This window comes from Rhipicephalus microplus, chromosome 3 (genome assembly GCF_043290135.1).
Source record: "Rhipicephalus microplus isolate Deutch F79 chromosome 3, USDA_Rmic, whole genome shotgun sequence".
Taxonomy (NCBI): Eukaryota; Metazoa; Arthropoda; class Arachnida; order Ixodida; family Ixodidae; genus Rhipicephalus; species Rhipicephalus microplus.
Window position 1 is genome coordinate 256,204,331 of NC_134702.1, and position 17,061 is coordinate 256,221,391.

The 17,061-nt window shown below is 43.8% G+C and overlaps 1 protein-coding gene across 1 annotated transcript in view; it reads left to right on the forward strand.

Annotated features, from left to right (window-relative positions):
* LOC119168590 (2-Hydroxyacid oxidase 1) overlaps nucleotides 1-17,061 on the forward strand; it is a 220,446-nt gene that overhangs the window by 164,679 nt on the left and 38,706 nt on the right. The window contains exon 6 of the mRNA XM_075890919.1: nucleotides 5,264-5,422. Within this exon, the coding sequence (XP_075747034.1) occupies nucleotides 5,264-5,422 (159 nt within the window). The remainder of the gene's footprint in view (nucleotides 1-5,263; nucleotides 5,423-17,061) is intronic.

The following is a 17,061-nucleotide window of genomic DNA, read 5'->3' on the forward strand; positions in this document are numbered from 1 at the left end:
ATTTATTTATTTGTAGATACTGCAATCCCAAATGAGGGATTATAGCAGGGTGGGAAGTACAATCATAAATATTCCTAGGTGAACAAGAACAAAAATACGGAAGCAAAGTACAGTTCTCGGAATTACAAAAAAAAAGGGAAAAACTGATATACAAAATTCACGAATACATGATCAACCATGGCGACAAAATACAATTCAAAATGTACAGGATATTAAATATTCCAGAAACAGAGTCACAAACGCAAGGATTGGAAAAAACACGGGTGATAATTCTACACAATTTCAAATATATACACATATATACATACATATACATACACACATATGCACACATGTGTATTATGCAGTTAAACACAAGGCAAACTTTTCAAGTGATGGCTGTAAAACAACGTCATTAGTTAGGTTGTTCCATTCCCCGACTGTTCTCGGGAAAAATGAATACGTGAAGCAGTTGTTGCGTGTTTGAAAGGGCGTAATGGAGAGGTTATGGCGATGCCTTGTCGGATACCCAGAGGAGAAAGACAATAATTTGCTAGTGTCTATCCTATAGTGCTTCTTAATTAGTTGATATAAAAATTTGAGACGAGAAATTCGGTTTCTTTCAGTTATTGGTGGAAGATTAGCTCTCGCTAGCAGTGCACTAACAGATGTGCGACCATAACTGTTGTATATAAAACGGGCTGCCTTTCTTTGTATTTTTTCAATCTTCTTTTTATTAGTCAACGTAAAAGGATCCCATATAACGACTGCATAATCTAGAATGGGTAGAACTGTTGATTTGTACGCCAGCAAGCGCACAGTGGGAGTGGAGTGCTTGAGAACTCTCCTAAGAAATGAAAGTCTTGTGTTAGCACAAGCTGCAACATAATCGATATGTTTATTCCACGTCAAGTTGTTTGTAATGTAAACCCCTAGATACTTGTAATACTGCACCTCAGCAAGGTATGTATTGTTACAGCAATATTGGAACAAGAGGGGCTCTTTTTTGTGTGAAATGCGCATAAATACGGTTTTTTCAAAGTTTATGGGCATCTGCCAACTGTCGCACCAAGATTTAACTTTTTGAAATGCGGCATTTAACTTTATTTGGTCATTAGAATTTTTTACCTCGGAGTAAATAACGCAGTCGTCTGCATAGAGTTTTATGTTAACGGGTATGTCATTCACAATGTCATTTATATATAAAAGAAAAAGAAGCGGTCCAAGTACCGAACCCTGGGGGACGCCAGATTCCACAGAAACCCTCTCAGAGCATTTATCTTTAAATACAACATATTGCTGACGGCTATGAAGGTAAGATAAAATTATATCATGAGTTGTTTGTCTTGCCTCCGACAGACTTTATCTGTCATAAAAACTTTAGAGACGTTTGGTAATTTCCGCGAAAACTCGGGAGTATTTTATTTATTTATCAACTTATTTATTTATTTATTTATTTATTTGTTTGTTTGTTTGTTTATTTATTTATTTATTTATTTATTTGCAAATACTGCTGTATCAGTAGGCTTGAGATAGCAAAAGTGGTTACATGAGTTAGTAAAATCGCCAACAATGATACAATGCATAATAACAGTATTACGATAATTAGTTCGGCACTTATTCCATAAACTGTACATGCAATTTTTCTCCACTGAGAAACTATCTAGGCTGTTCGAAATGTCGACAACGCTTGGAAAATAAAATAAAAACATTTTAAAAATTACAAATGACCGAATAGAAATAATATTAGGCGTGTGTGATCGGCAGCTGGCACACCTAGTAGAATGACTGAAAGGAGTCGGAGCTTGAATGAAACTGTGGCCGTGTGCAATCTTATACATCCATATTGCCACGTTCCATTTCCCAAGTTTTCGTTATCGCCCCAAAACACCACACGATTCTCAGCGCAAACCGCGCCTGCAGTTTTCGAGAAGGTTCCGGACTGTAGTAGATCATTTCGATAAGATCACGCCCACTATGCGAACGGTACAGATTGTTCTGGAACCTACGCCACCGCCAGCGATAACGCTAGAACATTCGATGGCAAGAGTATAAATGCCGACGCGCTTCGCCGCTTCCGTGGCAGTATAAATGCCACGTTCCATTTCCCAAGTTTTCGTTATCGTCCCAAAACACCCAGATGTCACGGGGTCGTGACGTGGCCGAAGACAGGAGACTTCGTGTTGGGATTTAACTGTTTATTTGGGCGAACCTGTGCCCAGTAAACGGAAAGTTCGATTACAGCAGCAGTCTTGCACAGATAGCAGTCTCGGACTGATAGCGGCGAACATAGCGTTGGCTTTTGTTCTACAACTGACAAGCGGCGAAGCGCGTCGGCATTTATACTCTTGCCATCGAATGTTCTAGCGTTATCGCTGGCGGTGGCGTAGGTTCCAGAACAATCTGTACCGTTCGCATAATGGGCGTGGTCTTATCGAAATGATTTACTACAGTCCGGAACCTTCTCGAAAACTGCAGGCGCGGTTTGCGCTGAGAATCGTGTGGTGTTTTGTGACGATAACGAAAACTTGGGAAATGGAACGTGGCATTATGATACTCTCAAGCGTGCGTCGACGAGCCTGTGGCTTTAACAATCAAGCGAATGCGAGAGATCAAGGAAAGAAATTGCGATCACGTGGGTGAAAACTGAACCTTATTGCTTTTTTTATTACCTCAAGTTTATTTATGTTAAGTGCGGTGTGAGGTGACCATACTACTGAGGCGTACTGTATACTAACGGCCTGACGAGGGATATAAGTGGTTAACTTACAGTTTCGAATTGAGTGCTCAAAACTTCGTTTTAGGTACCCCAACTTCCCAAGTGCCCGAGCGCAAATGGTTTCAATGTGAAGGTGTTATATTTTCAGCAAATTTTATGCCAAGATATTCGAAAGACATGCGCATAATTTAGGTATTGTCCAATGTAACTATAGCTGAAACCTAGTGGCTGCTTTTTATTAGTAAATGCCATTTGTACAGGGTTTCGGCAATTAATACTAATTTACAACACAGTGCTAGAGCCCCAAAAGCACACAAATGCATTATTAAGGCCATCTTAATCCAGTTTGATGGTTACACGTGCTGGTGTATAAAGCACGCAGTCGTCAGTGTACAATCACAGTTTCTCTGATGAGTCCCCAATTACCTTTGTGACATCGGTAATGTAAATAATGAACAATGGGCGTCCAAGGACCGAGCCTTGTGGTACGCCGGATGTAACTGTGGCCTATGACGACTGCGCATTATTGAAAGTAACAAATTGGGGCCTTCAGAGTGAGCAATCCGCTATCCAGCCAAGTATTTCATCGACAGTAAGGATTTTTCTGAGTCTAGTAAATTTTCTGTGGCATACCATCTCAAATGTTTTTATATAATCTATGAATACGGCATGACACTGACCTCACTTATTAAGGGCCGAAGCAATGTCGTGGGTTAATTCAAATAGTTGAGTAGTTGTAGGATAGCCAAAGCTGAAACCATGCTGAGACGTACTGAAATTATTGTTATAAACTATGTGCTCTGGGAGTTTACAACAGGTACACATTGAAGGGGCAGCAAATAAACCTGAGCTACAAAAATTGTTATAAAAAGAAACGTGTGGGCTTTTGCTTTGTGACCGTGCTGGCACAAATATTTTGCGAGTACGTGCTATATTAACGAAGCTACAGTGGTTAGAACATCAGTTTAGGCTGGTTTCAAATTTTCGCGCGGCCTCACCACCCTTCTCCCTAACACGGAGGGGAAGGCGTAGCCCGTTGTCGTGACTGGTTTCGACCAATCGACGAGCTGCGTGCAACGTCAAGTTCCCGCTCGGAACCTTGCATCACTCCGGGTGAAAGGAGGATCGGTAAGGTGTAGAAAACGATCACGGGATTTTTTTTTCCTTTTTGAAATGGAGGCTTTGCGTGGCGCGCAGCGCTGTAATATTCGGAAAACGTGATCGCCGTGGCCTACTCTACGAATTGTCGGGCTGCTTCAGGGGAGTGGGTGGGGGGGGGGAGATGTTGGAGCCTGTTGACTGACCTTTTAAACAAAAAAGCCTGTACTTAAAAACGAGTTACTTATTACCGGATGTAAACAACGGGATAACACTGGTAATTCTCCAAATAGCCGGCACAGTAGATGTATCTAACGATTTACAATATATTATGGTTAAATAACGAGCGTTCCATTCCGCATGACGTTTCAAGAATACATTTGATACACCATTCTGTCGAGCACACTTGGTAACGTCGATGCTTAAAAGAAGGTTGCAAATGCCAGTGTAACTAATTTTAAGTCCTGGAAACGGAGGCATTTTCTTGTTACTGCCAGTATCAGTGGTAGTACTACTGTCATTTCCAAATACAGATTTTCAATAGTTAATTAAGGTTTCGGAGATCGTGGATCAAGTGCAAATGAATAAGCTGTATGTGCAAATAAATACTCAGCCTCGTTTATATCTGCGTTGAATGTAGCCTTCTGAGACCTAGCAATGGGAATTGTCCAATATATTGCGTAATAGGACACAGCGCGCAACAGCTTTCGCTCCGCTTGGCTTCTCGACTCTTCCTTGGAAGCACTTTTTTCCGGCAACTGGGACCCGTATTGCCAATGAGCTATTATGGTCCTGCATATCTCGCCTTTTTAAGAGCATTGGAAATGGCGCGATGGGGCACGTGCGATTTTGATGGGTACCAAGTGGGTCGATTTCTATGGGTCGATTTCTATACGAGAGCTTGCATGTGTTAGCGCGTACTGTAGCATTATTTACGTTTGTATGAACTCGAATAAATGAGAAAACACACATTTTGGAACCCTGTTTTCAAAAACGCCCTCATGGAGTCCTAATGTTCAATATACGTGATGCAGTAAAGTGACATAAAATGCGGAAAGACTACGCCAAAAAGCGGCAGGAAGAGGAAAAAGGAAGCTTGTGATGAAAAAGTTCGTAAATACACTTGTCGGCTAGAGCACACTTGTGTTCACAAATTTTGCCATCATAAAAACAACATGACTTTCCGGATGAAGCATTGCTGCAACTTCAAAAAAGCCAATGCCACCTTGCGTATGAGGCGGACAAAGGTGCAGAGAAAGTGTCACTGGGCGTGAGACTGGGGTGTATTACATCGCACATGCCACGTTAGCATTTGTTAAATTGACCGTTTCAAAAAAGTCGGGCGAAAGGATACGCAGTGCTCAACTACAGTGTTTGGAAATGTTAACACAATCAATCTGTCTTTTTTTCTGGTGCAGTCATAAAGGTATTTAAGGTTGCGGATGTGCACTCGCTTTGCTTCTGCAGATCGAGTGCCTGCCGGAAGTGGTTCGTGCTGTGGCGGGCCGCTGCGAGGTGTACCTGGACGGGGGCGTGCGCTGCGGCACCGACGTTGCCAAGGCCCTCTGCCTCGGTGCAAAAGCCGTGTTCATCGGAAGGCCCGTGCTCTGGGGACTTGCCTACAAGGTTTTTGGGGCTTTCCTTATTTGTATAAAGCCACATACGTGCCCCAGCTGCTGTCGCTTGCATAAAACTATTTATCAAGACTAACAAAACCATACTACAAGGAAAGACGTGTTGAGAAATAATTGCACAGGGAATGAGGCAACTCTTAGACAAGATGACTTATGTTGAATAAAAACATAGAAACATTCTCAGTTGGATGATTTCTCAGTTAATGATGGCGCCAAGTTTCCGCGTATAACGATGAGCACTCTTCGTTCTCCCAAGGTTTCATAACTAGACCTCAAATTGCAGTAACTGTATGTGTAATACCATAGCTCAATCGACCTTACTTTGACTCAAGACCACTTATATTCCGTTCAGCCTAGATCACTTAGACTAGCAATCGCCATAGTTTTACTCAGCCGAACTCAGACTCGCAGCTCAACTTGAAGCTGCATAAACTTGACTGGGAAAGAACCATTTCGCTCGCCAAGAACAGATCAGTTAATGAGAGTCCAAAATGCAGCCGGTGTGTAGGTGTGCACAACTCAAATTTGGAGAATGTGGATGCGGCGGAAAACGCGCTGATGTTCGAGCCCATGATCTCTTCATGAAAATTGGAGGACCCTAAGCTCCGCCTTTAAGAGTTGAACGTGATAGCTAAATCCGGCCCTTGTGCGCCCTTCAACCGATGATTGCCTACTTATTAATATGTTTTGTTACGCACGCCCACACATGCACACACGCACGCACACAGTACATTGTACCAGCGCACGCGCGCGAATGGTACATGCAGGTTTTTGATGTAAAGCAAGAGTCGCATGGCCTCCAAGATACACGCCGCACGCTTACGATCTTGGAGGCTATAGAGTCTCACAATGCCTCACAGATGGCAGCACATTATCTAGCGTTTGCTGTTTGCTTGATGAACGCCTCTGGAAAGGCATGATATGTTTTCTGCTAGATGGACATAGTTGTCCATTTTTAGAGCTGTTTGAAAGTTCTTGTCCGTTTTTTAGCGGCGATACCTGCATTATTCCAGCCTTTTTCGGCGTAGTTTGATGGCATCCCAAATGCGCCTACAAATCGCCGAATGTGCCCGTTTTCGTCCTGACACTTGTCGAACAAAATTCGTTTAGACGACTCCTCCAACTACATGACATTTATGTAGTGTTTTTTTTTTCCGAAGCAGCTGCAAGTAACATTGTGGCTTTGTGGTAGAGCACCTTATTGTCATGCGAACGGCCCTGGTTCAATCCTCAATCAGACGGAAAATTTTATTCTTTATTTCATTTGCATTTTTCTTGATTTTTCGCTCGTGGAGAATTTTTTGCTCACAACCAACGGTACGGACTCCAACGGTGGAATTTTTGCGACACGACCTAACGCTGTCGCGTTAAAATGACGCGGCAGTTGGGGCCTTCACCATGCAATACAGACGTCTTTATCCACAACATAACAGGACAAACAATATTTACGCAGACTAACCAATGTTCGGCAACCATTCATCTCATTCACAACTTGTCTAGCACTTGCGATCGCCTTCTTCAAGGGGCCGTAGCCGAGGTCACCGTGACAGTCGTCGTGGTGGTGGTGTCGCTGCGTGTCCTGACGATAAGGTCTAGACGGCTCGTCGTATCCTAGGGCGATTTTATCACCGCATCCGCCCCGGTCGCAAAGGGGTCGGCAGGGAGTCCCAGCAGCCGGTTGACTTCGAGGTTGCTGCTGTGCCCACCTAGTGGTTAGCCAGCCGCTTTAAGCTTAGGCTTCTTCAAGAACATCGATCGCGGTTCCTCAGGAATGCCCGCACCAGGCCGCTAACACACCGAGAAACCACGAACTGGGTCTGGGCACTGCTGGAACACTCGCAACAGGACGCTCGTATTGTGCACCGAGGAACAACGAATGGGATCTCCGGCCCGTTGGCATGGTAGCTGAACACCGGACGCCGACACGCGAGCACTCTAACGACACGAACTGCCGTTCCAGACGTCCGCCCACTCTCGTTCTACTCAATCCCCCGTTTATTTCCTTGTAGAATAGATACTATGGCACATAACCACTCTGGGGAATCGGCCAAGAAAACATACAGTCGCCTGTGGATGATAACTCTACCATTGCTTACCATCAAAAATAATGTAAGAAGAAAGAAAACATTACAAAAATGAAGAGCAAGAGACTGACTTCTTCGGTTTGTTTGTTTGTTTGTTTGCTTGTTTGCTTGTTTGTTTGCTTGTTTGTTTGTTTGTTTGTTTGTTTGTTTGTTTGTTTGTTTGTTTGTTTGTTTGTTTGTTTGTTTGTTTGTTTGTTTGTTTGTTTGTTTGTTTGTTTGTTTGTTTGTTTGTTTGTTTGTTTGTGGCCTTCAACTGTGGAACATAGCCACTCAAGGTGATCGGTCAAGGAAACTCTGGTTCTCCCGAGCCTTCTTTTTCCCTTCAGCTTGTGGTCCACGTTCTTTCTCCGCCACGATCATCATCACCATCTTCCTTTTGGCGACACAGTAATGTTCATCATAAGCCGCTTCTTCCCAGATCTTCCACGGTGTCCCGGCCACGCACCACAATCCGCATCATTACTTCAGTGGTGTTTCGTGCCTTGGTACACTGCTTGATAAATCGACAAGCCCAGCCTTCAAAGACGCCTGCGCAAGAACAGAAGTTTTGGTAGTTAAAGGTACTGATTGCAAAGAATCGATGTAAATTTTACCTAGTGCAGGTGAGAAGGGATGAAATTTAAAAAAAAAGGTATCAACTTTACTGAAGTTCTTACCTCAATTTTTTTCTGTCTCCTTATCATTCATTCACGACTTACGAATGAGTGGTACATTATGTTGTTCCCAGCGACTATCCTGACACATGATATTTATTCCTGGAACCAAATTTTAAATCATTCTATTCCAAAATTCTCCTCCGGGAAACATTCCTAAGTTCCCCTTAGTCGAGTTCATTCGGACTCAGAATCACCAATATCCTGCTCAAACCGGCTTACTTGCACTGAAGCTCACAATTGTCTCACAAGTATCAAAGTCAGCCGGACTCACTCGCACCTAAATTCGCAAAAATTGTACTCAAGTGGCCTCACTCAGTGGGATTTTCAGCTACTCGGTTCATGAGTGAATTTACCTACCTGCGAACCCAGGGCTGGGCAGTATCGAAGGTGCATGCATCTTGGATACTATCTCAGATACACTTTGGGTATCCTGTCTCTGTATCACGATACGTCTCGCAAGACGAGTATCTGTATCTGCATTTCTGATACATTCAATATGTATCATAAATCTTGAGATACAAAATACTACGCAACTGCCACGCGAAACAATAGTCGCTGACTGAACTCAGCTTCTGAAGTTGGTAATGGTGCCACTAAGCCACCTGAATAAAACTAAAGACTTTGACACAACTTTATTTTACTTACAAAGTCTTCCAGTTAGGGAAGGCGATGAGGCATGCGCGTCCCTATTGGTGAGGTGGACCAACATAACAGCACTCGTGTAGTCTCTACGGAAAGAAGCGCGCACACATAGACGTCCACACGCTTGCCCACGTGCTTTTAGGTGTGAAGCACATTAAGAACCTCCGTCCATGAACCGCTCTACAGCATATGTATAGAAACTGCAACATCTGTGAACAACAAAAAGGTGATCAAAAGGCTGTTAACAACCTTTTGAGAAATCTCGGTGGTCATACTTTACGTTTTTGTTCAATGCCATGCGGTGGCAATCCAAATAATTGCGTTCAGCGTCAAATTTATATGAACTGCACATTCCAAATTACTTTTTGTTGCCATACCTACCAACTGTACTAGTTTTCATAAACAAACGAAATCAAGGCAGCTATATTAAGTTACACTTGAAAATAATGGCTCAGCCGCTACACATGGGATTCAAACGCGGGCCTTTCGAGTGGTGGGCGAGCACTCTAACCCTGCACCACTTTAGCGGGGCCGTGCGCAACTCTTGAAACGATTACATATTGCAGACTACCGGACGCAGTTCCACAAGCGGATTAAACTTATTACGGCTTTCCTTGCTGTACATTGGTGTTGCAGCCATTCCGAGTACTACCTTGTTTTTAAATTTCTCAGTGCACTGAACTTGTGACTTGGCCTAAGAAGAGCGATGTTATCAGAAAGCAAGATCCTATAACGCTTCCGTCCGGGCGCCACGTGTTCGCTAGCGCAATCCTTCAAAGAAATAAATCTTTTTGCTGACGATTGTGTTATTTACCGCGAAATGGATCACAATAAGGTCTTACCTTAAATCAGACATTAACAAGGTTTTCGATTGGTGGAACGCTAGAAAGTATGAAACTAAACATTATTATGTGCAAGAACATGCGTATTTTTTTCAAAATTCAGACAGATCTCCCACTTAGCACTGTAACAATATTGCTCTTGTAGCTATGTTCTCTAATAATGTACTGCCTCGGTGTTCATACTGCTTCTAACCTGTCCTGCAAAACTCATATTGATAATACTATTAATAATGCCAACCACCTTCTTTGGCATGTTCACAGAGACTTTTCTCATTCACCGAGTTCAATAAAATCGCTGTTTACAAAACACTGGTTCACTAGAAATTAGAGTATTCAGCATCTGTCTGGAGACCAGACATTTTTTTACTCATTTGACACTTATAAGCTGTTCAAATCGTGCCTGTCGTTTCATACTCTGTAACCATCACCGAACAAGTAGAGTAACCGCTATGAAATCAAGTTTGTCACTCCCTCGTCTCTCTCATCGCAGGTCTCTAACTTCAATATTTCTCTTACATAAAATTTACTACAACAACCATCTGAAAAACAAATTACTCACAATGCCCTCATATACATCTGCTCGCATTGATCACCGCAATGAAGATAGAATTACATCGTGTCAAACTAATGTTTTGATGACTCATGGAACGCGCGAGGCTCGCAATGGCGTGAGACACGGCTCCACGTCAGCTCCGTGAAATTACCACTTTTTCACGCGGAAAGAACAACAGCCAGCTGATAAAGTGTTGTGTGTGGTTGCGGACGTGCTCAGGATCCTGTGGCTACCATTCCGAAAACTGTGAGTAGATTTTAAAGAATTTTATTGCACCTTCGGTGTCCGGCTACGTTGTGCGTCTCGCCAACTCCACCGTTAGGCCTAGCGCCGAGGCGGTCGGGTCGGCGTTCGATGCTCCAGGCGTCGGCTCGTAGAGCGTCAGAGCAAGCACTATGACGATGGAAGTGACTGTTAATGGTAGAGATGCCGATCAAGAAGAATTGGAAAGCTCGGACTGGGTGACGAAAGTGTCGAAACGTGTGGCGGAGCTCCAGGAGAGTCAACAACGGGATCGCGATGGCGCCACCAGGGCGGCGTCAACTAGCAGTGGATGCGGAAAAGAAGACAGCACGATGCCGGCCGGCTTCAATGGCGACAAGCATGCTGTAAGCGGGAGACCCTCATTAAAACCGGCGGGAAAAAAGCTCGCGGAGCGGTCAGTAGCTTCGCATCTACCTCGTCTTCCGAACGCGGATCACAAGGTTATTATCAGGCCCAAAGAAGGACTGACGCTCACCAGACGCTCGGCACCTGTGATTGGTGGAGCAGTAAGGATGGCAGCAGGCATTCCATGGCAGAAAGGTCGGGAGGAGGACACGATCGTTGTCAACGACAAGCAAGGAACATTGATATACAGCACGCCCAGGGAGGAGGATGCCAAGAAAATGTTGGACCTGAAAGTCATAAAGCTCGACGGCAAGGAGTACGAGGTGAAGACATATATGGCTGCGCCTGAAAGCTGTGGCAGAGGAGTGGTACGTGGACTTGATATCAGACTCTCTGAGAGAGAATTGGAACTGGCTTTCTCACACGAAGGGAATCGTCCTATTCTTGGTGTGCGAAGGATGGGCAACTCCACTTCGGTAATCATCACCTTTGTTGACGACTACGTGCCGAGATGGATGATCTGCTTTGGGACGCCGATGAAATGCTTTCTCTACAAGAAGAGATATGAAGTGTGTTACAAGTGTGGTGAGCTGGGACATCGATCCGACGTATGTGACAGCCCGCACGAAAAATGGTTTTGGGGTGGCCTCCCCACCCAAGGACCATGAATGTACGCTGAGGTGCCGTCTGTGTGGCAAGGAACACGTGACCGGAGACAAAAGGTGCAAAGAACTTTTTCGGACACCTTATACAGTGAAGAAACAACAGTGGGAAATGAAGCTTGAAGAAGCGTGGGAGCAAGAAGAACGATGCAAGGCCGAAGAGGGCACGCAACGGCACAGCAGGACAGACGGGGTTCAAGATCGTTCGAGGCGCAAATCCAAGCATCGAAGTAGATCGAGAGGGCGCTCGGAATCCTTCCCCCGATTGCTACCGCTGGAGAAGCCGGGAGTTTCTCACGAGGCATCCCATGATGGTGGTGATTGTGTCCAGGAGAAGTCAAAATCCACAGGACCACAGGTGGGTTGGGTAACTAAGGTCTCCCAGGATGCTTGTACAGAGAGGATTAATGCTCTTAAAGAGCAAAACAGAATATTACAGGAGCAAAATGCGGAATTACGCAAACAGCTTGATGAGATTAAGGCTCATCTAACCAGTAAACCATGGAAGGCGCTGGAAACACCCCAAGTAGCAAACCAAACGCTTTTAAAGAAGAAGAGGGCTAAAGAAACCGAAATTGAAGAGAATCACGGAGTGAGAATTGAAGCGCTTGAGGTGGAAACAAAGTCATTACAAGGTATGCTCCAAGCTGTACTAGAACAGATGAAACAAGTAGGCAACGCTATTGAGCAAATTAAGGCTGAATTTGCTAGCAGGGACCGAGAGATAGAATGGCTATGCCAAGCGCTCAAGCTAAACCATGATGGCTCTGCACCCTTACAGTAATACTATTTGGCAGTGAAACTGTAGGGGTTTCTCGCGCAAACGTGCGGTTTTACAATCTTTTCTTACCAACGCCGATCGACCGCAGGTTATTGCGATCCAGGAGTGTGGGAAAAATGCAAAATTGGCAGGTTCCAAATCTTTTGCCGGGTCGGGTAATGATACCCAAGTTACCGCCTTCGTAAAGAGAAACATTGCGACATTGCAGCACGAGACGGGTAACTCGCAGCACCGACATCGCAATCCTAACTGAGTCATGGCTAACCCCTGATATTCACGACAATGAATTACGTCACAGCAACACCCATTTCACGTCTTACAGACTTGATAGGAACAGACGCAGAGGAGGTGGTATTTTAGTTTTCGTGAAAGACAGCCTACCCTCCCAAACTGTGACAATCTGCACGAATTTTGAAATTCTTTGTGTTGAAATAATCCTTCCCACGTGCAAAAACATTCTTATAGCCTGTTACCGCGCACCCGACTGCGACCACTCTTTCACAGATGACCTTCAAAATGTTCTTTTTGATCTGATATCCCGGTTTCCTCACGCAAACTTCTTGCTATGCGGGGACTTTAATTACCCTGATATTGACTGGGACAACTTGTGTGCTAGTTCACGACAATCCAGAGATTTCCTCGAACTGTGCCTCCTTTTTAACCTATCGCAATCAGTCACAATGCCAACTCGTGGGACAACCACTCTTGATCTTGTTCTTGTCTCCAACCCAGATTTAATTCAGCCAGTGTCATGCATTCCCGGTCTGAGTGACCATAATGTTGTATTGTTTTCATTGTCCATTGCCTTACCTTCGCGAAGACCTTCGAAGAAATTAATACGCGACTTTAACAACGCCAACTTCTCGACGATTAACTCTGAACTTAATAAATTTTTGGTCTCCTTCACCCTGTCTGCTTTTACCCGAACAGTTGACCAAAACTGGTTATTGTTCAAGCAGAAATTATTAACCCTTATCGATAACCACGTCCCCCTTATTCGTGTTCCAGGCTATGCTCAGCGACCATGGTATTCTAATCTCCTAAAGAAACTATCTCAAAAGAAAAAACGTCTTTTTCGCGCTGCTAAAAACTTTGAGTCAATAACAAAATGGAACAGGTATTTCGCATGCCTTCGTGAATACACTCACTTGCTGAAGCGCTCCAAAAAGAAATTTTTTCATAATGACTTGCTTAACATTGCCCGAACTAATCCAAAGAAGTTTTGGAAACTTTTCAACCCTAACAATAACACGCACAATATATCCTTAACCAACTCCGATGGTTCACACGTTCCTCTCCCACAGCGGGCGGACGTTATGAATACTTACTTCACTTCAGTCTTCACTTCTGAACCACTTCATAGTATTCCAGTCATGCCGAGATCTAATTTTTCACAAATGCCACCCATTGACATTACCTCCGAAGGCATCAGCAGTCTGATAAAGAAATTAAAAATATCCAGCTCCCCCTGACCTGACAATATTCCTGCCAAAGTCTTAAAGGCTACTAATATCATTTCTAGTAAATTTTCGGAGATAATTTTTAAACAGTCCATTTCTGAAGGTTTCATCCCAGATGATTGGAAACTTGGGAAGGTTGTACCAGTTTTCAAGTCAGGCAAGCGATCTGACCCATCTAACTATCGCCCCATTTCACTAACGTGCATCGCTTGCAAACTTATGGAACATATAATATATTCACATGTTGCTCGTCACCTCGATGATCACTCTTTCTTTTTTCATAAGCAGCATGGTTTTCGTTCAGGGCTCTCATGCGAAACTCAACTTTTTGATATTACGACTGATCTTCATCTCAACCTTGATTTGTCATTTCAGACTGATGTTATTTTTGTCGACTTTTCAAAGGCCTTCGATCTCGTCCCTCACCAACGACTAATCAACAAACTTTCTTCACTTTCCCTTGACCCCCTGACCTTATCATGGATTAAGTGCTTCCTAACCCACCGGTCGCAATTCACTGTTATCGGTGGGGCCCATTCTGATACTACTCCAGTAATCTCTGGCGTCCCTCAGGGCTCGGTTCTCGGCCCGCTCCTTTTTTTAATCTACGTAAATGACCTTCCTTCCGGCATTTCATCAACGGTTCGGCTTTTTGCTGACGATTGCGTCATCTACAGTCGCATATCATCTCCCGAAGATCAGCTAATACTACAGCAAGATTTACACATCATTGATAACTGGTGCGCTCAGTGGATGATGAGGCCGAATACTTCCAAATGTAAGTTCATGTCTGTCTCACGAAAACACACTAACGTCATCCATCCGTATTCATTAAACTCAACAGTGTTATCCCAAGTGGATTCTTACCGATACCTGGGCGTTGTAATTACAAGCAGACTAACCTGGACCGAGCATATTACCAAACTAGCTGCCGATGCCTCAAAAACTCTTGGCTATCTTAGGAGATCATTGTCATTATCACCTGCAAGCCTTCGCAAATTGGCCTTTGAAACTTTTGTTCGTACTAAAATGGGATACGCATCTGCAATTTGGAGCCCTCATCAGATATACCTAATTAACATTCTGGAAACCGTCCAAAATCGTGCCGCCAAATTCATCTCCGCAAATTATGACAAACGAGCAAGCATCAGTCAAATCAAATCATCCCTCGGTCTGCCTGTTTTGTCAGCTCGACGGAAAATTTCACGTCTCTGTCTTTTTCACAAACTTTACTACAGCTTTCCTCACCTACATGGTTCACTTTTACTTCCGCCTGTCCGAACATATCGTCGCCTATTTAATTCCCTGAGTATCCAACGTCTGTTTGGTTCTACTAACGCTTTTAATAAATCATTTCTTCCTACGGCTATCGATGAGTGGAACGGTTTGACGGATGCTATTGTCAGCGAACAAGTTGCTGTTAAATTTAGAGATTTATTACTAGCTACCCTTGACTCTTAATCGCTGTTTGTCTTTTTTTGTTGTTTGTTCTCTGCCGCCTGTATACTTTTGACCGCGAATTGACTGTTGAATATTTCGTTTGACATGCTCTGTTTTCTTTTTGTTTTTTGTTGCTACCTGTATGTTTTAGTAATTCAAAAACTGTAACCATGAACTGCATTTTCATTGAAATTTGTACTTGGATTGTTCCCCCCCCCCTTATGTAATGCCCCGAGAGAGGCTCTTAAGGGTAAAATTAATTATGATGATGATGATGATGATGATGATGATGATGATGATGATGATGATCATGTTTTAGTCGAACTCGTGCCTCGCAGGCGCAAAGACAAGAGTCTTTGCGCTTGCGAGGCACGAGACTTTACTTCATAGTAACAATAAAATTTGATTCTGATTCTGATTCTTTTTATCCTGAATGTGTATAGATCCACAGGCAGCGCAAAATCAACTTTGGTGATCTTTTCACGAAAACGAAGGTTATTTCAGGAAATGGTCTACTATTGATTTTGGGCGACTTTAATGCGCATCATACGACATGGGGTTATAAATTCACCCAGGTTAAGGGCAGAAATTTGTGGAACGAAATTCAACAACATGAGCGCATACTTATAACAGACCCAATGCAGCCAACAAGGAAAGGAAATAGCGTATCTCAAAACACGACGCCAGATCTTACCCTGGTCAGCCGTGCCACCGCCGCCACGTGGTGCAATACCGGCAAAGACCCAGGTAGTGATCATAGAATTTTAGAGATTATTGTTGCCAATGGCCCGCTGGTGATCAATAAGAGAAAAGTTAAAAACTGTAGATTGGGTGACCTTTAGAAATATCAGGTCGGAACAAGACCCCATAAATGATATTAACAATTGGAGTAAAGGGGTGATCCAGTGGGTTCAGCACGCTACTGAAGAGATTGACGCTGGCGATGAGGAAGTTGTTGATAGACATCTTGTAAGCATGTGGAAGAAAAAGAAAAACCTAGAGCGAAAAATCAGTCAGAAAAGAGGAGACAGGAATCTCCGAAAGGAAGTTGCTGCACTGAATAAAGAGATCGAAGATTATGCATTAGAACTTACCAGGCAAAAGTGGGGTAGTATCTGTGATCAAATGGATAGATAGATTGGCAGTACTAAAACATACCAGCTACTACGGCATCTATTAGACCCAGAGAAAACCAAGTCGGAGGCCCGACAACAACTTCAAAAGCTTGTGTATAAATATGAAAGTCAGACGACGGAGTTATTACCGGAGGTTAGGGATCGATACCTCTGCTGCGCAGACTACGCTGGTTCAAAAAACCCGGACCTAGACAACCCCATCATGGTTGGAGAAGTCAGGGCTGAAATTAACCGACTTGAAACAAAAACGGCTGCCGGTCCGGACAAAATGAACAACAGAATGCTCAGGAATCTTGACGACGGCTCCATTCCTCAACTTGCAGCTTATATGCAAGAATGCTGGGACAAGGGAGAAATACCGCAAGCTTGGAAAACGGCCAATGTAGTCTTCATTCCTAAGCCAGGGAAAAGCTCAGTCTTGAACATCTCAGACCTATTTCCATCACATCTTGCGTAGGAAAATTGATGGAGCACGTCATCCAAACAAGACTGGCTAGGTTCATGGAAGATGAAAACCTGTACCCTGATACTATGACAGGTTTCAGATCCCACCTATCGACGTGCGATATTATGCTACAGCTAAAGGAGAAGATAATAGACGAAAAGACGGTTGACACCAAAGTAATTGTGGGTCTGGACGTCTCCAAGGCGTTTGACAATGTCAAACATGAAGCCTTACTTAAGAACCTTAGTGCACTAAACGTAGGCGTCAAGACATACAACTATGTGAGGGGCTTTCTCTCAAATCGTACAGCCACTATCAGCA